Genomic DNA, 24,259 nt, shown 5'->3' on the forward strand with positions numbered 1-24,259 from the left:
TGCTCACTGCTTAGTCCCAATTACAATAAAAGTATTCAATTTCCTCTCTGATTTCCCTTCAACAACAGATTGCAACTTGTGACACTTTAAGCTAATTTTGGTAGCTCATTTAACACACACTGAAACCTGAATATGTTCCCAAGCTCTGGCTCATTGCAATAAGGGATAGAGAAAGGAGATGAAACCTCTGGATATTGAGAACCTGATCATAATTACTGCCAGCTGAAAACTTGTTTTGTCCCAGCAGTCTTGGGGTACAGCTAGAATCTTTGGTGAATGATTAATGGACTATAGGCAGATCAATGAAAGTCTGCCGTAAATGTATTTGAACCAACTTGGGTGGGAGTCAGAGAAGTCTAACCAGCCAGTATTCTGTAATTTGCAACTTGATGTAGTGAAACAGCATAATGCATCTCATTTACTGTGGCTGTTTTCTCTAGCCCAAATACCTGGGTCACCTGAGTGGTTATTTTTTTCCCCTTCCCTGCTTCCTACTCAGCATTAAAGTTATTATGTGGTGAGTTGGCCTCCAACATCCATTGAGGAGAACCTTCCTCCATCGATAACCCCTCTGAGTCCAAGAACTGAAAATTCAAGATTATGTTCATTGCTGGTCAACACACTCAGCCACTTATCAAGAGAATATTAAGCTTCCCATAAAGCACTTTACAGTGATAAGTCTTGGAGATATTTAAATTCTGTCTTAAATATTGAACTTCAACATTATTTCTTATTCCTGATTTCTGTAACCAGTACAGTCACTTACTTCCAGGAATAACAAAGACTGTAGAACATATTCTCATCTTTCTTGATGGATGAGTTGGCCTCAGTAAAGTTGTTAATGATGTAAAATAAAATGCAAATTAAATAGCACAATCAAAATCTAGCTATTAAAAAAATAGTCAGTCAGGCAGTATATGATACTAAGTACCCTCCTTTTGCTCACATTGTTAGATAGATAATACCAACATATTATAAATATAATAAATCACAAAAATTTGTTTCTATAGTCATGAGTTTCTCAAACTATGGGTCATTACCCTCCATGGGGATTCAGGAATGAATTTGAATGGGGTCACAAAAAAACTGTTAGCAAAAAGTGAGGGCACATATTTCCCCCTAAGTTGAGCAGCCTAGTCTTGTGGCAGGGGAACAGGAGAGCAGACTGTAATTAGTGGCTGCAAGTATTTATACTTGCTAGGGAACTGCTAACTACCTTTAATTACAACAGCTCACTTTCTCCAGGAGAGGGAAGCAATATAGGCTAGAATTAAAATTGCTGGATAGTTGCTAACTGCCTTTCATTGCAGGCAATAGATCTGTTTCTCCAGGGAGGAAGAATAAACTTGTGACTGGATCTTATTCCCCCATCATTTAGAAATGGGGCCATTACCAACTCAGGGGGTCACACAAATATGCAATCAAACACGGTTGTATTTTGACTGTAAGAAAGAAATCAATAGTCTCATTTAGAGAATGTGTGACCACAAGGCAAAGACTGAGGCACCCCATGCAATCTGCATTGCATCTTGGTGAAGAAGGATGTTTATTAAAGGACTTAAAATGAGAGGGTAATTGAAAAAGTAGAATGATGTCACTGAAAAGCATTTGTGCACTTCTCTCTGCTGCCCTGCCTGTCATCTGAACTCACTTTCTTGCCCAGAAGGGAATCATCTTTTCAAAGCTGTCAGCAACTGAATGCACCAAGCTGGAAACTGAAGATTGGCACTTGAGGCTGCAGTCCCACACCATGTGTCCTGGCTCAATTAGCACAACAAGAGTCTTCTCCCCTTCCCTCCTGAGGGCAGCTTTCCTCAAGCCTGGAAGAGAAAGTATCCAGCACTTCTCCCTCTCAAAATTAGGGATTTTAGGGAAATAGAACAGTGATATGAATCCTACATCCCATGTTAGGGGCTTTTAGTGTCATCAAAGTCCATTTTTGCTTTCCTGAGGTCTCTGCAATGTCCATGAAGCCTGTGGCTACGGGGCAAACTGTCTCCTTCAGTGCCTTCTGGCTACCACAGCCACCATATGCCTTGCTCCAGGAGTGTTCTGCAGCTCCAGACAGGAGTGGAATTGATGTCAGGTGAAAGCAACCCTGCTGATGGAGATGACTATACATCAGCAGCAAAGGTCTCTGCTGCACTACTCCCATGATCCCATTCCCATTCTCACACTGCACCCTGTGATGTGACATCCTTTCTCTGGGGAAGCAGCTCAGAAAAGGGATGCAGGTTAAAAATAATAAGGGGAAAATGAAGGGGGGGTGGTAAATTGGGAAAACTGTTCTTTTTTGGCTGGATCAGTTTTCCAACCTATTGTATTGTACAACCACATGAGCACCTGTGATGACCTGAGCCAAGAGTGGGAAACATGGTAAGCAGCTTAAACAGCACTGCCACATAGTGGCTGCATGTGAGGGAAAGACTAGCCCTGGCTGCTGGTGGAAGAGGAGAAGGAGGGGTGACCTGAACAAATGGTGTCTGCACGACTTGGCCATGGAAAAGGGCTCTGATAGTGCAAGGAGGCTCCTGAGTTTTGCAGGCAAAAGTGTAACATAGCACGAGCCTCAGCATCAAAGCTGCACAACTTGAAACTCAAAATGCACATAGCTTCCTGCTAGTGAGGGTGATTAGGTGTGGGAGGAGGGGAACCTGTGTTGACCCAGGGTGTTAAAGAAGAGGTTAAGCCATAAGTCATTCTTAAACCTAAGATCTGGGTCTCTCCTGTGCTTGTGTGCAAGACGTGAGATGAAATTGTCCTAATGAGGCCTTTTGGGGAGGAGATAGGAAGAATGATACCACCCCATTGGACTGGAGAGTGGCAGCTCTCTTTAAAGACTGTCCCATACTCAGTGGCCGGATGGCATGGATGGTGGTGTATCTAAAGAGCATGCAAATAGTATGACCCACTGGAAACAGTGAAAAATACCAGACTCACCATATTATTTTCCTAACACTAAAAACAGTGTGTTCATGCCATGGGCACACTCCTGCTGAGCTGGTAGGACCTTCCAAGCCCTTCCCACAGGTTCTCTGCCCACTGCAGAAGGTCAACACTAAGGAAAAACCCTCCTGCAAGCCATGCCACTCTGCCTTCTGACAATTTGATATGTGGCACACGGCAAACTACATCACCCCAGGGAACCCAGGAGGCACAAGTTATTCCAGAAACTTCACAGAGCAGAAAAACTGATTCAAAAATCAACTGGAAACTCTTCCCACTCCTGTCAGATCTTCAGGGATCCATTCTGAGGATCTTTTCACATCTTTTCTGTGAAATGCAACGTAACTGCAACCACAAATCAGGTTCTATCAAGTTTTCCTTTGCAACCTGTCAAAAACATTTTGACAATCCAGAAAGGTTACCTCCATGCTCTCTAGTGCTGAGCAGGATGCCTGTAAGCCATCTACCTCTTTTGGGAATAAGGATGCAGCCCCCAGCCTGGAAAGCCAAGAAGAACAGTTTCAAAATGTATTTACTGGTAACTGCAATGAGAAAATCGATGTTTAATTCCCCGCCCCTTGAGTCTCCATACTGCTTAGCTCTGTGTTCCTTCTGTGCCATGTGAGGCACAGCCTGGACAGGTACAGCTGGGAAGAGGACACTCTGGACAGCTCCAAGTAGAATGAAGGCTTTAAGGCAGATTTTCAAAATGCTATGGATTTCATCTTTGCTTAGCAGCTGGTTACTGTGCCAAAGCCATGAATCACATCACTTGAAGTGATTGAAGGAGGGGAAAGAATAATAATAATAAAGTGGCAGACTAGCTCAGGGATAGGCTTGGGAGTTCTATTAAACTTGAGAGGCTACAATTTCTATTCCCAGACCTTCTGGTTAACACAAAAAAAAGCATCATGCTTCCCCACCCCATTGAAAGAGTTGTACTAGGCAAAAACTTGAAGAGCAAACCAGCAACAGGTCAATCCTGTACTGTGTAGGCAAACGCTGCCAGCAGATTAACATGGCAGCACTCACGAGAAGTCTGCAGCAGCTCTGGCAAGCTTTGCAAAATTTATAATTCATCGCAAATGGAACAAAATATGTGATGTTTGTTTCTGTGGAAGAATGGGAGGAGACTAATGGTAAAGGAGAGGGAGTGGGAGTGCAGAAGCGGGGAGAGGGGAAAGCAGAGAACCGAGCCCTGGCGAGTTTTCAGGGACCGGCAGAAAAAATTGTGTAAATGAGTAGTTCAGACCTCAAATACCATGCAGTGCTTTGACAATCTTCTGGGTTTTGGCATTTTAAACAAAGTGTTCTTACATTTACTAGGCTGGAATGCCCATTTGACTATAGACTCTCTGCTACTTTGCTTGTACTTTAACATTTTGGACACATGACAAAAATGTGTGTAACGCATTTTTTAAAGTGTTGATTGTGCTCGTAATTTTCAAGTCAGAATATAAAATAAACATCTCTGCCCTTTCTTCCAGCAGGCAGCACAGAGATCTGCTCTCCGCGTTCTATCTGACAGGTACATTTTGTCATTTTTATGAACTATAAATTGCTTTATGAAACGTTGAGTCCTATTTATTGTGGCATATAACTCATAATCGGATTTTGTCCCCAAAGTATCTGTGAACTGGGATGTTAAACATTTTGCATGCTTGGATTTGTCATGCATGTGTAGAGTTTATTACTGCAAAAAATCACGGTCTTGTTGTATTTCATACAGAGTATGCAGAATGCCTTGTTGTGATACCAAACAAGAGATAAGAAACTTACTGGAGAAGGCATGAATGATGCAGTAAATTCTGAGCTTTAGAGTTTGCTGAGATATATCTGAGCTCATTTTTCAGCAATAAGTACTTCATTTATTCCGAGATGTTCTCTTTTGACTTTTTCCAAATCCTTTCCCTGGGAATTACACTTCTTTTGATAAGATTCTCTATATGTTTTATGCACAAAAACAATGCCCTTTTTTACCCCTTAAGTTTTAAGGGATTGGTATTTTGGAGGAATTTAATTAATTCTTTCACTTCTGGAACTGCAGCAGTGCTCCAGGCAGATAAGCAGGGGATCTAATCCTTAGACAGTGTTCAGGTTCTACTCAGCTCTTTTTCAAGCAAAAATCCATTAACTTCAGTGGGAAACTTGTCCAAGTGAGGAATTCAGGATTTGGGCCATAGTAAATGTTATAGTTGGGCTGTAGGTCTGCACAGGTATTTACCTTAAAAGACTTTTATGAAAGAGGATTGATTGAAACATAAGGTAGCTTTCTAAGATGGTCCTGATTTCTTTTCCAGTTTTGGGAAACGGGGGAGGGAAGGGGGAGGAGAGACTGTACATTTTAGTGCCTGTGAAAAAGAACTAGCAGATTTACATTTTTCCACAAATGAGGTACTGTGTCATGCAGGCTGACACAGAGTAAATTTCCCCATGCCTTGTTGGCAGCCCCCTCTGCTCCGTCTGGCCCCCAGCCCCCCGCCTCCCTGGGAATAAGCGGTAATTGACTCTGGAGGCCAGCTCAGGCCAGGATTTCTCCAGAGCAGAGCCTGTCACTTAGGCTGAATTATATGTTGTGCATGGATGAATAACATTTCTCTCTGCTCAGAGGCTAAGACCGCCAAAATTATCGACTTTCCCTTCCCAAGTTTACAAACACAGTTTTGTTTAGAATTTTTTACCCCCCTTTAAGGAAAAAAAAAATTCCCCAGTGAAATGTATGGGATGCTGGTGAAATTGCTGTAACTGGAATGAATGTGAAACAAAGAGGAGTTGGAGTCAGCATTATGCCCCTCTCCCTGGAAGTGTGCAAACTCACCCCTAAGGCAAAGCAGATTTTGCCCTTGGTGGGGACAATACCATGACCAAAGGAAACATGGGGATTTTTTTCTCAGCATCCTTCCCCTGAGCTGAATGAGGAACGTTTCTACAGAAGTGCCCCTGGAGGTAACTAACAAGCCCCAAACCCTGCAGCTCACTTTCTGTCTCCCCTAGGAAGAAAAGTGGTGGTGATGGACAGGTGGTCCCTGCCTCATGGAAGGTGGTGAGGGAGCTGGACACAGACTGCCCTCATCCACAGGGCAAAAAGGCTTCAGTGTTAACCATCACACCTCAGTATTTATCATCAGATAAATGTCCTGTCTGCCCCTAGAAGCATGCCCAGGGACTACAGCTTTCTCATGTGCTCTGCCAGAGTTCGGTGCTGGGGCACCCTTCTCCCCCGGCTTCTGGAGGGGGTGCCAGGAGGGCTGGGGGTGCACCCTGGGGGTTGCCTCGCTGCCACCCCTAACCTCACTGCAGCAAGCAAAAGCGAGGGCAGGGGGCCAAAATCCCACACTGTGACAGCAGCTTCTGTCTCTTTTTGGCTAAAGGGAAGATGAGTGTGATACTGCTGCTCATTAGTTGTGTCCTAGTAGCAACTGAGAGCTCCCAGTCACACACCAACACTTCCCAGTACCAAGGGAGATGGCAGCTTATATAAAGCTTTCAGTAATTTTGCCCACTATTTTTTAAAAAAAAATATTCTCCAGCAGTTCCTGTTGCAGTTCCTGCTTTCAGTTTCTATTAACGAGGTAACAGTTAAACTAAAAGAGGAGAAAAACAAACAAACAAACAAACAAAAAGAGAGAGTTTTTAAACTTGTAGCCATTGATTTCTGTAGTGTATCACACTCAGTCTTGTTTTCAGAATGACACAGTAACCCCCAGCAGATTTATGTGCAAACACAAAGATTAGTGACCCAGAAGCTTGACTGAAACAGCTTTTCTGTTTCCAGAAGACAGGTTGCTCTGCACATGCACTGACTATTTTGTCAGAAAAGATGCACTGGCCCCATTAGCTTTTCATTTCTCATGAAAAGCCTTCGGTGTTTATACAGCGCAGCTTGTTTTTAATTTTATTGTGCTCTCCAGTAAAGTGGTCTAACTCTACAGATTACTCAGTTTCTGGGACAAAGAGCAAGATCTTAACTCATATACCTTAATGGTATAGTGCTGGCATATTTTCCGTTGTCTGACTCTCATACCCACTGCCTGAATGGCTTTCAAATGAATAAAAATGTCTGTAACTAAAATATTCAGTGTGTTCTGTTGTTATTTAACAGTAAGCACTGTGGTTAAGCCAGGTCTTAAACCTGCTTAATCCCGCTGAGCTAAATAGATTTTATTATTGACTCCCATGGTTCCAGAACTCTGACCTTAAGGCTGAAGTTAAAAGCTAAGTTTTTTGTAGCCTGTTCCACTAACCCAGAACCACTTGCTTGCTGGATACATTTGCAGTGGAGAATGTCCAGCTGTAAATTACATCTGTTTGCAATCATACCCAAACATAACACTCATTATTATTCTTTTGTTCTTTTTATGCTGAAAAGCCCACCATGAAGGAGACCGCACAGTACTTAATCCATACATTAAATTTACTCACAGCTCATATTCATGTGCAAGATAAGATTTTCCATGAAGTAAAGATTTACAGTGGTCCTAGGGCATTTTTATTCCCCTGGCTGCTTTTATTTCTCTGTGCTGGAGTGTAGGCCAAATGGTTCTGCTGAAGACTTTTGAATGCTTAGAGGAAAGTGTTGTACCACCACTGAATTTACAAGGCAAAGATAGGTCCTCCACTGCACTGCTTGGGTGGTGCTTGGGTGGTACTTGGAGATGTGCTTACTTCCCAGGGCAGTCTGTTCTCCTTTTTGTGTACTTACGCTGGAGGATGCAGGCAGACCCCGCTAGCTCTGCCCATATGGATCTCAGTGCAGGCGTGTAAGGTATGAACCCGCTCATCCCAGCAGCCACATGGCTGTGCTGACAGGCCTGCCCTTCCCAGCTGATAAGCCCTGTAAAGAGCCCAACTTGCTAGCTTACACTCAGCACCTGGTTCATATATACATGTCGTCCAGACCTCAACTCTCAAGTACCAGCTATGAAAGCTTTTAGATTTACTTGTGCTGTTGACAGAAGGTGGCATCTCAGAACATCCATTTGGCAATCTAGACAAGCCCTGCTCATGATGACTGGTGAACTATATGGCCTGTCTGAGTTTCGGTCTAGGCAGAAAGGATAGCGCTTTGCATTTCCATGTAACCAGGCCTCATCCGTCCGTGTCTGATCACGGTTAGGACACCAAAATGCAGGCCGCGCCAGCCATGAGCTGGTTTACCCTAATGAGACCGGCCACTAGCACTCAAAACCCTGAAGAGCTGAAGATTTGCCCCCTTGTCTACTGGAGAGGTGAAGGGTTTGGGGAGATGAGAAGCAGGGGAGTCTCACATCTGTGGGGGGAGACACATTTGCAAGCAGAGGTGCTGCTGCATCGCCTCTTATGGGTGAGTGCATCCATTTAGCACTCAGCTGCAAGGAAAATAGAAAAGGTTGACCTGGGACAATCCAGTCCCTTCCCCTGATATTGTAAGCAGCCAGAGGCTTGGTGATTAGTCCAGTGGGATGTGTAGCATGGCTCTTCTTTAGACAAAGCCACATTGAGATACACTATTTGGGTGAGGAGGCCTGGGGAGGGACAGCCTGTAAAGTATTAAGGCAACAAAAAGAGGCAATTTAGACTTTTAATAGATCACTTAAGGCAGGGAAGGCAGCTGTCCAAGCAGCCTTAAAACTTTTGGTGGAAGGTGCCAAAGTTTTCTTGTTCTCAAGTATCTGCTTGAGCTGTGATTATGCGAAGCAGTTAAACTTGTGATACCCTAAAGTAAGTAAATAGTGCAGTGGCAGCTAGCAAAAAGACTCATGTACTTCATGTCACTCACATACCTAATGTTTGTGTTGGACTGGTGTTTTTGATAACATAGCCTTTTACATTGTGAGAGTTCTCCACATGAGAAGCTATGTGGTCGGCTTATCAGCAAGTGACTCAGCTAGCTGGCTGGCCAGAAAGGCTTCATGTGACAGGTCTGTGCAACCAGTGACAGTTGAGGGGAAGCCCTGGCTTGGGATAGCTGATCTGGGTCCCAGCAGACAATGACAGAACTAAGATCACAGGCTCCACAGGAGTCAAAAAGCTTGGCTGGAGAAGAGCATACGTGCACGGCGCTCACTGCCACAGAACTAGACATGCAGCTCTCACAGCATTAGCACATTGCTTAAGCTTTCTGGATTATCTTTGAGAGGAAAAAAGAATACCTGTGACAGGGACTATGTGGATTTATCATTTATGCCTTACGTGAGGCATGTTGGAAATGCTGGTGTCTCACAGTTGCAGCCCTCTCACCCAGTATAGGGTAGCAAAGGGTGGCTGCTACTTGGAATGGTCTAGAATTTCTCAGTTGTGATAGTTACAGAACTTGAAGGTGGAAGAGTAGTGACACATATTGTATATAGGATACTATTTCCAGTATTGGAGAATGTGGTGAATTAGTGAAAAGGGGCTTTAGAAGAAAAGGCTGTGTAGATGGCTTGGAGTGAAAAGGAATAGGCATCTCTGTAAAACTGGGACTCTATTTCCTTTTATTTAATTTGTAAGCAAGACCTGTAGCACTCGCCTGTTAGCTGTTGGATGTTTTCCCATACCTTGGCTGTTGTTGCTGTTTATTTAGAATTATTCTACCATAGCACCGCAGATGTGATTTGGATGTATTGCTGCACAAGCAGGTGAAGCAGGCCTGTCCCAGGGAACTGTAGCAATTTTAAGCCCTACTAAATACTGAAATTCCTTTGAGGTTTACAGAAAGAAAAAGAAAATATGTATTTTTTTATTCAAGAAAGTGATGGTGTTTTGCTATCATGACAGCCAAACATCTCCCAACTCCCTATGGGCAACCTCATGCATTCTCAGTGGCTCCCCAAAGATATCTGGGGGGAGACGAACAGTTCTAGTTTCCAGAAACATTTATACTTTGAAAAATATCTATCTGCTAAAAGAAAGGTCTGACTAGTAATTTCTCATGGTTTGTTTTTTTTTTTCCTTGGTCTTTTAAGAATCAGTGTATGAATAATTACAGAATGAATGTGAAAGGGAAAAGAGGCAAGGTGTAGGTCTGTGGTCTTTCATATATTAGTAAGGAGAAAACAGGTCCCATTGCTGGCTGGCAGCATGAAGAATATGCAAAGTGCTATTGGGAAGAAGAGTGTATATGTGTGCAGAATATGAAGTGCCTCAGCATATGATTAACCTCTCTGGGTATGTAGTAAATAGTAGATAACTGTGATCAAAAAAGTATTCATGTGATTTATCAAACTGAGCAACTGTGCATTTTGCAGGGAAGCAAGAGGTCAATCCTGAAATCTAGGGCAAGTAGAGCAATAGGAAATTGCAGGGACTAAGAAGTTAATCATACTGTTGGACTGCTTCCATCTGGTTTTGAAAGACGGAGTCAGTACAGTGCTAGCAAGGATGCTTCACAGCAACAGACCAGGAATTAATTTTTTCTGCAAATCTTCAGCTATCATTTGTGGTAACACAGGCTTATAAAAATGTAATTTAATTTCTTGGGAATAAATCACATAGGACAAGAGTGTTTTTTTAATGTGTGTATCTGAGGCAAAAAATAAAAAGTGTTAGAGTAGGAGAAACAGTAACAATCCATGAGAAAACAAACATTAACAATATGAAACCTGGAAGGCATATGTGGCCATCCAGTTAAATTATGCAGGTAATTGTCTTAGAGAAATCAGTTTGCAGTTGGGAAACTTCTACATTTTTATGACCCTTGGGGGCATAATCTTGTCTAACCTATCTGTCCATCTCCTTAAGTGTGGATCAAAGAGCACTGACTTAAAGTATTATGGAATTGACACTCTGAACACCACTCCCATATATCATCAGTACATAGCTATGGGCAGTGAGTTTGTTAATGAATTCTGTTTTCCTTATTATTGATATGACTTATGATATTTCGATGAGATTTGAACATTTTTCTCCCTTTGGGCAATGAAAGTCCCCCTAGGCAATGAACGTGTTGTAAAACAAAAGGGATTTTAACCTTGTTAGTAATTCTGGTAGCCAAGACTTGCTTTATTGGAAGAAGTAAGAGGACAGTTGATAACATTATGCCTTTCTTACTTCAGCAGTGGGATAAGAGAACAGAGAATCCTATACTATTGTGCTATTTTTAGTGCTATGCTGAAAAAAGTGAAATCTTATAAATACATTTGTATCTATTTCCTGGCAGTCTGATGAAAGAGAGCTCAGGTTTACACAGCACCAAGAGCTGGAAACCAGCGGCCACACTGTTCACACAAATAACCACACTTTCATTACCATCTTATTTTAAGAAAAGCTGAAAATTCATAGCAATCAGCAACATCTCAGCCTGGTCCAGTTACATGACACTAGCTTGAGACTTTTGACCCCTGTATGTTTGTGAATCGTGTCCTAGCTGTAGTTTGGGGAGTCTCCAGAGCAGGTGCAGCAATGCAAAGGAAAAATTTCAGTTCCCTTTTAGTGAGGCAGCAGTCCATGCAGCAGATGGAAGGAGATCCCCCATTCAAGCTTTAAATGATTCAGTATTCAGCCAGGCACAACAGGGTTTTCTGGCATCAGCTCCATGGATGATGACATGCTTGCTCCAGTTGGTTTTTCCTGCCTTCCTGCAAAGGTAGCTTAGAAATCTCAGCTGAACTTCAAGGTTTGCCTTTGTCACTGATATGGCTATCTGCCTTCTGCCCTCTGTATTTTTTAATTTTAGATTCAATAGCATTTTCTCCATGCTCTTGGTTTTGTTCTGACCCTGGCAACAGTGGAGGCAAAAAGGAGATGGGAGGCCTGGTTTGCTTGGGTGAGACCAGTCATGTTCTGCAGGAAGCCAGTCCCATAAAAGAGATGTGCTTGCATCCAGGGTGGGCAAGGGACTCCTCAGTCTTGATGAGGCCCCAGTGGGGACAACACACAGTCTATACCTTGGCTGGCCCTTTGCTCTCTGAGGGGTAGAGAAGATACTACACAGATGCAGAACTGTGTCCAGTTTCTTTGCAGGAAAAAAAAGTAAGATGAGTTGTAACAAAGAAAGAGGTGCCCCGTGATTTCACTATGGGGAATAGTTGTGGCTGAATCAGGCCTGAAATGCTCCTGCAAGGAATCACATTGTTTTGATCTGAGATACTTTTCTCCCCTGTGCAGTCCCATCTAGATATGTCCTCCTCTTTTCGTGACTGTCTTGATTTTGATGTATGTTGAAGGAAAACTTTTATACTTTCCTCTCCACTTGGAGAAGAGTTGGATTTTTTCTGTCATTGAAGAATGGTTCACAGTGTTCTAGGTTTGTTGCATTTCAGTTAAAGAAAATGTGTGATCTGTGAACAGCCTGGGTTTCCTTCCAGAGAAAAATTGGAACATTTGTGAAATTAGATGGTGCACTTAGGATGGAAGAGTTTTTTCCCCACTTAGCTATTCCACATACATTGGTGTGAAGGTACACCAGCAATCCAGTAGGGTCCTATAGCTCAGTGTGATCCATAAAATCTCATACCAATGCTTTATCAGCTGAATATCACAGCTGAAAGGTTTCAGGCATGTTTGGTAGTACCTCTGCAGAAGTTCTTGGCTAAGAAAGCCATGGGAAAGACTCAGATCCAGAACTTCTGAGAAAATTATCAGATTCGTGTAGTTGAAGATATCCCTGTTCACTGCAAGGAGGTTGGACTAGATAACCTTTAAAGGTTCCTTACAACACAAACTGCTCTATGATTCTATGAAAACCTCCCTTCTTGCTTGCTTACTTTCTGCACAGTGCATTGAAATTCAGATACTGAAGCAAGGCCACTTTTGGAGAATTTCTATGCCCTGCAGTGCTGCCAAAGTAGGGACTTGACCCCACATTTCTGATATACCCAGAAGCGAAACTGAAATCTTTGGGAGTTTTTGGGGAGCAAGGAATGCTATACCTAGCTGTTGGGCTTGAGCTGGTTAAGGAGAAATACTTTTTCCATGCATGTGAAAAGTCTTTTTATGCAGACATCAGGAGAAGGAGGTATGTTTATACACTTTTCAGCCAATGCTGACAGATTGGCTTTGCGTGCAAACCTTTCCATTTACCCATGTAGTTTGTGGCAGCAGGGAGCATTTTTTCATGGTAAATGTGAAAAGTAAACAGAAAAATTACAAGTTTCTGGTTTAGTGTGATTGAGATATGTTTTATTCTGCATGAAATGACAGCTTAAATCATATAATTGCTTTTGAGTCCCATGGTAGTTCTCTTAGTGGTTCTGATTGGTGCACACTGGCGAAGATCCTTACTTTACACTGACTGTACACTTTGGAGTCTGTTTTAAACTTCAGTGACCAGATTTTCACCAGTACAACATGAAATCGACTTCACTGATTTTGGTGGGGTTATCCCAATTTTCACCTGCTGAAGATGCCAATTTTCACCTGACCCCACTGAGTTGCCTGGAGCCCTCCCTGGAACCCCCGTACCCTACCAGTGTCCCCAAGCTGCCCCCAGTCTCAGGACTACACAGCAGGAGCCAAGCCCCTCTGCTTGCAGTGTCATTCTTGAAGCCCAGCAGAGGGTACCTCAGGACCCTGGAAATACTTCCATCTTTTAAAATTCACATCATTACCTATTTGTGTTTCCAAAGGTTGCAGAAGTAAATTACTTTAAAGGAATACACCCAGTGTGTGGTTTAGACATGAGGATTTGGTTAAGGTTCCACTTCAGCTCAGGCTGACTATTTACCAGCTCCCCTAACACCCTCACTGGCAATCTGATGAGTAGGGCTGCAGGGAAAGTATTCAGGCTCCCAAACCATTAGAGCTTTTTTGATGTAAACTGAGACCCAAAAATCTCAAATGGCTCATTTTCCAAAGTTACAAGTTTTTTTCTCACTCAGCATTTCCAGGAGGTCTGTCTGGTGACCTTTTCTTTACAAATTATCAGAACAAACACTTTCTGCTTTGTTTTTCATTATTATTGCTTGCTTTTGAGGTTCTGTTTCATGGGAAAATTCAGAATTGCAGAGCTTTGTTCCAAACTGGAATAGCATGAAATTTCAAAATCCCTCTCAAAATGGAAGGCCTTCCTTCTCTCAAGGATTCTATTTATAGTATGCTGCCCTTTTGCAGTCAGAGAGGGGCCAGATCATATTATGACTGTGTGCTTTAATGTGTTTTTAACTTAGAAGTAAAATTAGGCCTGGGTTAAAACTAGGCGTAAAGAAACTAAGTTCAGACATTACATTTTTATAACCTGAAAATTATATCATTTTGAAAGGCAGAAATAGAAATTACTTAAATTAAATTAGGTATTTTTCCATGGGGTGATTTACACATGACACATGCTATCTTAAATATAGTCTGCAATCTTCTGTCATTTCGGCAAAAAAGAAAGTTATTTATTTTAAAGGTAAGTATTTTATATCTAATGAAATTTACTTTGCATAGGAGTGTATCTTCTGCGTTAGATTGCTATCAAGATTTTAAAGGGTTTTTTCATTCTTGACTCAGGCACAAAACTCTTTTTCATGCTGAGGCACTGCCTCTCACACACACATTCACACAGAAGAGAATAGGCCCTTCTCTGTGGAAATCTAGCAGCCAAATAATTCACAAATAGCTCTCACTTATTATTTACTGGCACAATCAAGCATAACTGCTCTAAATGAACAATTTGTCAAATAAAAAAAAAAAAAACAGGAGCAGGGTTAAAGAATCCCATGATTCTGATTTACACAACAGATAAAAATCACCCCAGAAAAGTCATAGAGACCTGCCAAGTAAATTTCTTGCTTTGCAATGATCCTTTAAGACACTTTAATATGCTTTTGCGAGGATCTGCTCTGACCCTGGCGCCAGGCATACCAGGGGAGGTCTGTGTTGTTTCATACCCAGGAAGGTGATGCCTGTTGGAGGGGAAGGCAGTGGTGAGAGGGCAGCTAGATCCTGGGTCCTAGCAGCCCTATGGGACTTTGCTTGCCATTCCCATTTTCCTTTCCTTCTGGCTGCATGTCATGGAGCCCTGCTGTTTTGCTTGCTCAGTCTTGCCCTTTCTCCGTTCTTCAAACCCACCCTGATCTCACTGAGGTACCTGGAGCCCTCCCTGGAACCCCCGTACCCTACCAGTGTCCCCAAACTGCCCCCAGTCTCAAGGCTATACAGCAGGAGCCAAGCCCCTCTGCTTGCAGTGTCATTCTTGAAGCCCAGCAGAGGGTACCCAAGCATCACCCACATATGGACCCCATCGTTTAAGGGGGACAACAGAAAAACAGCTGTACTGGGCAGCCCTTGTTTTGGAGCCCCACGGACACCAGTGTCCACCTTTTGCTGAGACATGGTGGGACACAGCCCAGCTGGGCAGCAGCTGGGCCAGCACCGCCCCCTCCCAGCCAGAGCTGCCCCTTGGCTGCCAGCCCCACAGTGGGATGGCCACGCCATCAGCCGGGCATGGGGGTTCTGTCTGTGCCATTCAGCTCACCGCGATAACCATCGCTCTTCCTTGATTATAGTGCCCTCAAGTACTGATTTCCTGAAGCCACTTCTTTTAAGATCATGATGTGCCTTGTTCTAAAACTTAATAAGCTTGACACTGACCATGTGGACTTAGAGTTGGTTTGTAAATATTTGTATCCCCTGTATTATTCCTTTGATAGGAGACACTAGGACAATATTTCCCACATTAAAAGGCTCTTAGGGAGGGTTTAGGAACTCTGGACAGGCAAAAATAGCTGCCTGGAGGAAGAGGAAAAACCCTGGAGAATTACCAGACTCTTTTTTTTAAATTTTGAGACAAATGGACTTTTCAAACTTTGCCCTGAAAAGAGATCTGGTCATGACCTACTATAAATCTCATATGGCCATTTAAAACCTTACAGTGCTCTGGTTAAACAGCATTGCACCAGACAAAACCTCCAGGGCATGGGGACATTGCTGCAGTTTTTCCCTTTCAAGCTTGTATATTGTCCCCATAACATATTGCCAGTGTTCACAGGACCAAATGAGACTGTGGCCTTTCTTTAATGTACTCAGAGCTCTTGTGTAGAGAGCCTGTGAGGTCAACAGGAAAACATGGAATGAAATCTCGGCTGAGTGTCGGTCTTTCCCAGGCTTCCTGGCAATTTCCAACTTCTTACCCTATTGTTTTCACTTAATAAGATAGAGCTTGTCCTGTGCTCAGTTAAAAAAAAAAAAAAAAATTAAAAAAAAACCACTAGTGAAAGAGCTAAGGCTCAGAAAATGAGCAGTTTTGTAAAAGCCTGGCAGATTCCCAGTCTGCTGAACCTAATAACAAGCACACTCATTTTTCCAGTTTGAAACTTTTTGGTGCGAACACCCTTCATGCAAACACCTCCCAGGACTTGTGGGAAGAGCTACAGTGTAAAGAAAAATAAGAGTGCTGGTCTTCCAACATGAAAGCTGCAACCTACATTTTTGAAATAAGGATGTTGAAAGGTGGAGCTCTGAGAAGAATCTAATTTTTGGCTCCTCCAGCTGTCAAATCATCCTCAGCTTTCCTCCTCCTCCTCCTGCTGAAGGGACTCACAAAACAGCACCTCTCTCCAATACAGCTGAAGAGGAAAGCAAAAACTGCAGAGTTGTTTGTGCAGACACAGAGAACAATCTGAGAAGACAGCAAAACCTAAACACTCCTCTGAGATTATCACTCTCTAACTAATAGAGATGTACTGTGACCTCTGGTTCAGCTTCTCTTTTTATACCATTGTCTGTATTAGCATATTATCTGCTTGTCAGGTGCCACCAAATTTTAACCTCAGACTGCTGATGTTCTATTAGTATTGTGTAAAAATATATGTATTTCCTAAATTATTATAAGGGATTTAATCTTGATGAAAAGCACCAAGTCGGCACCTGATTATCCAGGAGTTTTTCCCTTGTGTTGCATGCAAGCACATCTGCCCCTCTCCTGGAGCCTTGAATTATCCCCATGCATATTCTTTATGTGTGCAGACAAAGGGCACTGTTGAAACAGATGATTGCCTCAGCTAATCTGAGCCAACACCACATTATTTTCTAAGAAATGTATTTTATTATTCTATTTGGTCAAAATGCAGCATTAACCATTTAACAAGAGCCATGACAGATTTCTGTCATTGTCCACTTTATATTGCTGTCCTCTGCCTGTGTTAGGTCTTACAGGTTGATTAGAATAGGTAATTGCCACAGACTTGCCCTACCCAAAATATTAGGGTTGTTTTTATGACCAAAATTCTGGTATCACTATGGAATAGCAGTAAATTGTGGATCTGGTTTGAATTGTTCATATGTCTGTCATTTACCCCATCAGCCTTTTAAATATATTACAGCAAACTATGAAAAAACACTCTCTGATTAAATGAAAGAATATATGGCAAATTAATTCCCGCTGCCCTATATGGAGAAGGCATACTACAGTGTCACAACAGCCTCCTTGGCTGCTTTGGAGTTGAACTCCACAGAGATAACATGCATCAGTGTTCATCTGTTTACCTGGGAGGTTAGCCGGAAAGCACTGGTGACTGCAAACTCCGTAACTGCATTGACCCACCAGTCACTTCTCTGGTTAATCAAGAGCTGCAAGGATGAAGAAGAGGTGAAATGTGGGTAGTCTGGCCAGTGTAAAAAGGGACATCATGGAGGAAAGGTAAAATCTGGAAGGAGAAAAGATGAGCCTCAGTTAAGCTAAGAAATTCTACACTACTTTTTATTAAGGCCATACCATGCCTGAAAGAATAGATTTTCTGATACCGTTTTCAAATTGTCGTAGGCTGCAGTTTAATTGAGTCAAAGCTTAGCTTCTGTGAATGTTTGGGATATTCAAATGCACTTTCTACACCTGTGCTGAAAAAATAATTACCCCCAAAAGTCACACTTTTTTGTTTGTTTGTTCATTGGGGTTTTTTTTGTTAGAAGTGATGGGGGTTTTTTTAGAAGTGACACGAAGCTCACATGGCAACTGATTCTAAAATTAACAACATATGTTTCCAAAGCTGAGATGTAAACAGGGTTTGCTTCGTTAGGAAGTGATTGCCTTAGGTTTGTCTTGCACCTGGTAGAGAGCTTGTTAAAAGTAGTATTGCAACCTTGAGATTTTTTTAGTTTAATTGCTTACTGAGACAGCATTTTAGTAGCTTTGTTTTAATCTTGATATGGCCTTGTTGGGGATAAAGTTATTAATTTGGTTGCAGGGCCACATGCATTGGAATTATCTTATTTAAGTTACATACATCTTTAGTTGACATGACTCATGTTACTATCAGAATGAATAAGCCAGCCCTGTATACTAAAAATAAGCAAACAAATGTAAAACACATTAGCAGAACCACAACAAGCTAATTAACGGTGGACAACACAGTTGTCAAATCAAGGTCACGATCAAGACCTGAACCAATGAATCAGAGCTTTGAGTTTTCAGACAAACATATTCAATGCAGAAGGTAATCAGCTTTACATTGGAAGCTTGACATGAGATGGAACTACATCCAGTTGGTTTCACATCAGGAAAAACTGAAGAGAAGCCAGTTCATGTTTCAACCAAACTCCTCACATTCAAGTCAACATAAGGCATTGAGTAAGGCAATCGAAGACTGTAATCTTCAGTCCTTGCCAGTGGGGCATGGAGGACTGGTGCTGTTATGGTTCAGCCAGGGGGAGTATACCCATCAGAGTGAACTTGCTAGTGATGTACAGTTTAGCACTTCTTTCTCATGTCACATAGTTATCATGTATGATAATTCTTCTGCTCTTAGAGGTCACTCTGAAAATCAGATGCTGTTGCAACTTTTAAATTATTGATGCAACATTTATGAAAATACTTCTTGAATAATTACTAGGTAAGAACTACAAATAACTTTTGGAATAATTCACTGGTAGTAAATGACAGATTTAAGAATCTGGCATTTGTTGCTAGGATTGCAAGCAACACCTTCTTCCTTTTTTTCTCTTTTGCCCAAACACCCATGCATTCAAACACTTGTGAAATAAAGAGGGATCCTTCCCTTAAAGGAAAAGAAAGTGTTCAGACTTGTCCTTTCTCCCTAAGGATTTTTATTTCTCATGGTTGCTGAGCTCAAAACTGCCATCTCCTGCTTGGTGATCCCAAGAGGTGGCAATGGTTCTCATAGCTCCATCCTTTTTCCTGCTAATTCCATAGGATAGATGGAGCCTTGTTTCCTGGATGTGGTCAGTACAGCCAGGTGTGCAGTTTGTAAATTGCTGCTGAATATACCGATATACCCATGTAGTGGGAACTACAGGTGAGGTGTGACACACCAACCTCCTGCACACTGCGTGTCCCTGTGACTAATGTCAACCTTTTCCTTCAGGGAAAGCACTTAAAACCCACACTCAGCAGGCACCACCTCCTCAGGACAAGCTAATAACCTTGTCAGTGTGTAATATCTCCATGCCTTTTCAAATAAGAGTGACTTCTTTACCTTAAGTTAGGAAGCTAATATGAATCGGTTCACAGCTTGCCCTGATGACTTTTACTCTAAGACCACAGCTGGCCTTTGTGCTTTTTATTAGATGGATTAAACAGAGTTTTCCCAGTTCTACTTCTGAGCCAATACATCTGAGACAGTGTATCTCACAGCCCCTATTACTGTGCCACACTGGTAAAATCCTGCCATCCTGTAAAATCAGTGATGGCAACATGAATAATTAGTTGCTCTATTTGTACAGCATCAGGCTTATACTTATTTTCTAGTTGTCTATACTGCTTTTCTTTGTATCTAGTCTGGCCCTGGAGAGTACAGAGCAAGTCTGTGAAGTTTTAGTCCATGAGATCATCCCAGTAATTTGTTACTGCAGGCACTCTCTGTCTAACTTTAATTCCCCATGTTAAATAATTGTGATATTGTTTCTTTAAAACCCTTGACAACAAAAATCAAAACAACCATAAATATTCCACAGACATATGGAATTGTTTTGAGAAAGTAAATTGCTGAGACTCCTTAAAAATGAGAATCTACCAAGGAAACCCCAGCAGTGTCTTTGACAGTCTGCTCTAAAACTTTTCACTTGCTTTGATGTTGTTTGTAATTTATGCTCCTCAGAGGCTCTTAGATGAAGGAAATCATCTATTTTAATAATGTGAAGCCTTCTTCTGGCTACCCAAGATGGGAATTCCTGTTCTGTTTCCTGTGCCTCTCTGACAGGGCCAAAAGGGGAAGGAGGGCTTAAAAATTCCATAGCTGTTAGTGATCAGAGCCATGGCATCACCTACCATTTTGAAAGGTCTGCCCAAACATTACTTATCTCTCACTGATGAGGTAACATGTTTAGGAAAGCTGTCTTTTTAAGATCACTCTCCACAGTGATGTTATTTCACTACATTAGTAATTCATAAGGATAGGTTATGTGGTGAAAATTACAGTAAAAAAGCAATTATTTAAATAATCCCTTTAATTCAAAATTATTTTAATTACTAGTGATAGCTGTCCCTTTTTTTTTTTCTCATTTCTAAGTCTCTTATGATTCAAAAATTGCCGCTAGGCTATCACCTCTCATAATTGCCATTCTCTGAGCTGAGTGAACAAAGAAAAAATTAAACTGGAGTGTGTCAGGCAAGCAGAATGGGAAATATATGTTCCTGCAGGAAAACTACTCTCCTCCTAATTACCCTGCAATTGCCAGGTTCAAAATGTAATTTATGAACGGCATAGATAGAATGGCCACATTAGTCCATTATTTCATGATGATCTTTTCTACTCTTGATTTCAGAAAGGAGGGATTTTGCAGCTGTTGGTGCATTGGCATTGTCAGCAGCTGCTCTGGGCAGTGATGCTAGACAACTGCACTTGAGAGATACTCCCAGAAAAATGTAAAGCAGTCTCCTAACAACACAGTTTTATTGAAGAAAGGAGGTGCTGTAATGTACAGTTAAATAAATAAAGCATAACCTGATGGGCTGCCTCAGGCACTGCTGATCGCATTCAGAAACAGATCCAGAAATGTCGGAAGGAGAAGGCCTGTGACTGCTGCTGCTGCACGTTCCACCTGCTGTAAAATATACCAAATGCAGCAAATGAACCTAATAACCTAATAACACCCCCTGAGTCCATTTTAGTCTGACAGGCATAGAGTAGACTGCAAAAGGATAGAGTAGTGGGTAAAACTGCCAACATGTGATATGCAGCTGACACATTTTAGCTGTAGTATTGGTGCCCAAGGCCAAGTCTACACTTCATTCAAGTTGGGGCAGTGACTTACGTAGTCATCTGAGTGAGCTTTAAACACAAAACAGCAGGATGCTCATGACCAGGTGGAGCTCAGGAATCATTCAGTGCCCACATTATCACTTTATCACATTATCACATTAGTTAGCACCATAGTTTGTGGTACTTGAGCTAGTCCTACATGGTCACAGGATGACTGAGGCTGGAAGGCATCTCTTGGGGTCATCTAGTCCAACCCCCTCTCAGAGGAGGATTAGCTAAAGCAGTTGCTCAGGGCCATGTCTAGTTGGGTCTTGAATATCTCCTAGGATGGAGGCTTTGCAGGCTCTCTGAGCAACCTGTTCAACAGTTTGACAATTCTCACAGCAAAAAACAAATTTTTTGTTATATTTAAATGGAATTTCCTGTCTTTTAATTTGTGCCCTTTGCTTCTTGTCCTGTCACTGGGCAAGACTGAGAAGATCCTGGCTCTGTCTTCTTTACTTCCTCCTGTCAGGTGTTTATCCCTCCTGGTCATCTCAGCCTTTCATCTTGTGAAAGATGTTCCCATCCCTTAATCATCTTCATGGCACTTTGCTGGTCTTGCTCCATGCCTCTGAACTGGGGAGCCCAGACCTGGATCCAGGGAGAGGCAAGGGGAAAGCAAAAAAGTGAACGGAAAGGCCAAGTGCAAAGGCAAAGGGAAAAACTATCTTGGTGATTCCAAATGTGACATGCAAACCTCTGAGTCAACTGACTGAGAGTTCAGTGGCTTCCAGCTCTGCACAAAGGCCATCAATATTTTTCCTTGTTGCAGTCCAAGTCCATAAAGAAGCTTGCCCCTTCCCTGAGAAAGCGTTAGGTTATATTGCTCAGGAGTGTCACTCCTAAGTATTCCATTTCAGTTCCCTGCATAGAATGTTGAACAGAGCACTCTTAGGAATGGGAGATGCCTGCCCTGATTCATTCTTCCAAAGTCTTGTTTTTACTTTGCCCCCGAGGAATTGGCCATTTTTAATGACTTTTATGATTAATAAAACTGTCTGAAGGCCTGCTGGGGTCTTCAAGCTAGTTATCAACAAAGTCATCTAGCTCTTTCCCCTAGTGGCTAAGCTAATGGCAAAGACCCAACACTTGATCTTTCTCCCCAAGCTGAAGCTTGCCTAGAAGCATTTAGAGTCATGTTGGGGTGGTAAAAAAAAAAATCTCCGAGTTACTTTCTTGCTGCACTGACAATGGAAAATTGTACTCTCCTGGAATTCTGTGTCTCATCTTCCCTGCAAAGCTCTTGTACAGACTCTCCTACTTTCCCCTAGCTGTTTCCCAGCTGCAGGCAGGTGCTGTGATACACTTTAACTGAATGTATATCCTCAGCTGGGCACTGAATTCCCAGCAGCACCACATGTTGACTCCTACACCTTTAACAGTCTTGTGCTGAATCACATTGCTAAAGGTACATTCATTACCACTTCACACAGTGCATCCCAGACCATGTAATACCTCAAGCAGGCAGAGGCACGTTTAAGATACTGCAGTAAGACCAGAGTGCCAGAAAGGGATTATTACCCTGGGAGCACAGAGAGAAAGAAGACAGCAACAGCTTGTTGTGCAACTGGGAGGGAGAAACAGCACCAATGAGCAATATTTCTCCCCGTCCTGCACCCTCTCCCCACTATCATGTGTGCATTTCCTTTCTGCCCTACTGGGAGAGGCAAGAGAGCAAAAGATGCATTTAGGAATAGGCAAAGGTACCTAGGCATGCCTTAGTGATACTGTAAATTCATAGGAAACCTAAAAAGATGTATGGTGGTTAATGAACAGCAAAACAAGTGAGATATGAATTGAAAAGTATATTGGAAGATATATTTTTAACTACATCAGGACACAGCATGGTGTAAGACTAATTTTTTTTTATTAAAACATCATACAGTTCTAGTGTTTTTCATAGTAGTTGGTAGCATATTTCACAGACATAAACAACTGATAACATCCTGCAGGAAGGTGCAGCTGGGGAGCCACTGAGTCCAGACACTTTGGTACCACATTCTAGATTAATACAGCAAATTAAATTATATTTACTTTGAAATTTATTTCTGCCTCCTTTCAGCATCTGTGTGTGCATGAATAAACGTCAAGTTTGCTTTCCATGGATGACATCATAAAAAAAAGATGCAATTCACATTCCATTTTTCCTTTGAATTGTAAAGGGCGATTTTTATAACTGTTCTTAACAATTATATATTTGTGCATATCGTATTTATTCATAGTTTTTCACAGGCCACATTATATCTGAGGAAGGCACAGCAAAGGTTACTAATACGCACGGCTGTCTGCTTCAAAGTCCTTCATCAAGGATCTGCAAACTGTGTTTGCTGGGTTACAGTCAGGTCCTGGTACCCTCACTAGCAGACCATTTGTGCTCTTCAGGAGCACTTCTGGGTACTCTTATTCAAGCTGTAAAGTACAATACTACTAAACCAGAATAAGGGGTCAAGAATCTGAGCCTGGTCAGAATGGGAGTTTTTTTCCCCGGTGGCTCAAACCCCTGAAAACCTAAGGCTGCACCACAGGCAAATACTTAACAGCTGAAAATTAATTTTAAACATCCTTTATTACCAGTTAAGATGTCAATAATATGTAAACAGCATATCCTGGGCAACTTTTTCTAAAAACATATTAAAATAGTTTGGGATGTTGCCAGAAAACAGGCTGTGCTTACATCAGAAGGGAGAACAGAAGAACCTTTTACAAGTCTTCAAATAATCTCAAACTAATTAGCTTTTAACATCCTCTCTGCTACAATTCTGGACTTTATTAGCTGTTCTGCTTGCCTTTCCTGAGTCTGCCTAATGTCTTCTAAAGAACAACTATGCATTTTTTCCAGGCATTTGTCATTTCTTGAAACATATAAAAGAGAGCACTTGGATTCAACTAACAGACCATCTAAATGCTGCTCTGCATAGGGAGTGATATATACTGACAAGGAGGAAAAGTCAAATTTTCTTTATATGGTTCTTTATGGTGAGCAAACCTACTTAAAACAAGCTCCTTCGCAAGGCAGCATATTGATTAGAGCTGACAGGCCGAAAAGACCTTTGGGAGACAACAGAATGTGGCTTGAGTCAAAGAGTAACACTAAAGCTGGCAGCAGCAACATTAAGAGTCAGTAAAACCTGAGAGAGTTTGTCTCATGCTGAAATTTATTGCACCCATTTAGACAGTCATTATGGTAGTTAGTAATTTTATCTGCACAAGTTCATCTGTATTTGGACTTTCAG

The 24,259-nt window shown here is 41.9% G+C and overlaps 1 protein-coding gene across 3 annotated transcripts in view; it reads left to right on the forward strand.

Moving 5' to 3' along the window:
• The window catches only part of AFF3 (AF4/FMR2 family member 3), a 326,376-nt gene that overhangs the window by 246,305 nt on the left and 55,812 nt on the right, over positions 1–24,259 (forward strand). For 2 of the 3 annotated variants that reach the window (XR_004355358.1, XM_032679791.1), the window contains exon 9: positions 4,434–4,474. Coding sequence is in view for 2 of the 3 variants with exons in the window: in XM_032679791.1 (XP_032535682.1) it covers positions 4,434–4,474 (41 nt within the window). In the remaining variant the exon portion in view is untranslated. The remainder of the gene's footprint in view (positions 1–4,433; positions 4,475–24,259) is intronic. The other variant, XM_032679792.1, reaches the window with a different exon arrangement.

The sequence above is a fragment of the Chiroxiphia lanceolata genome, chromosome 2, assembly GCF_009829145.1.
Source record: "Chiroxiphia lanceolata isolate bChiLan1 chromosome 2, bChiLan1.pri, whole genome shotgun sequence".
In the NCBI taxonomy this organism is placed as follows: domain Eukaryota; kingdom Metazoa; phylum Chordata; class Aves; order Passeriformes; family Pipridae; genus Chiroxiphia; species Chiroxiphia lanceolata.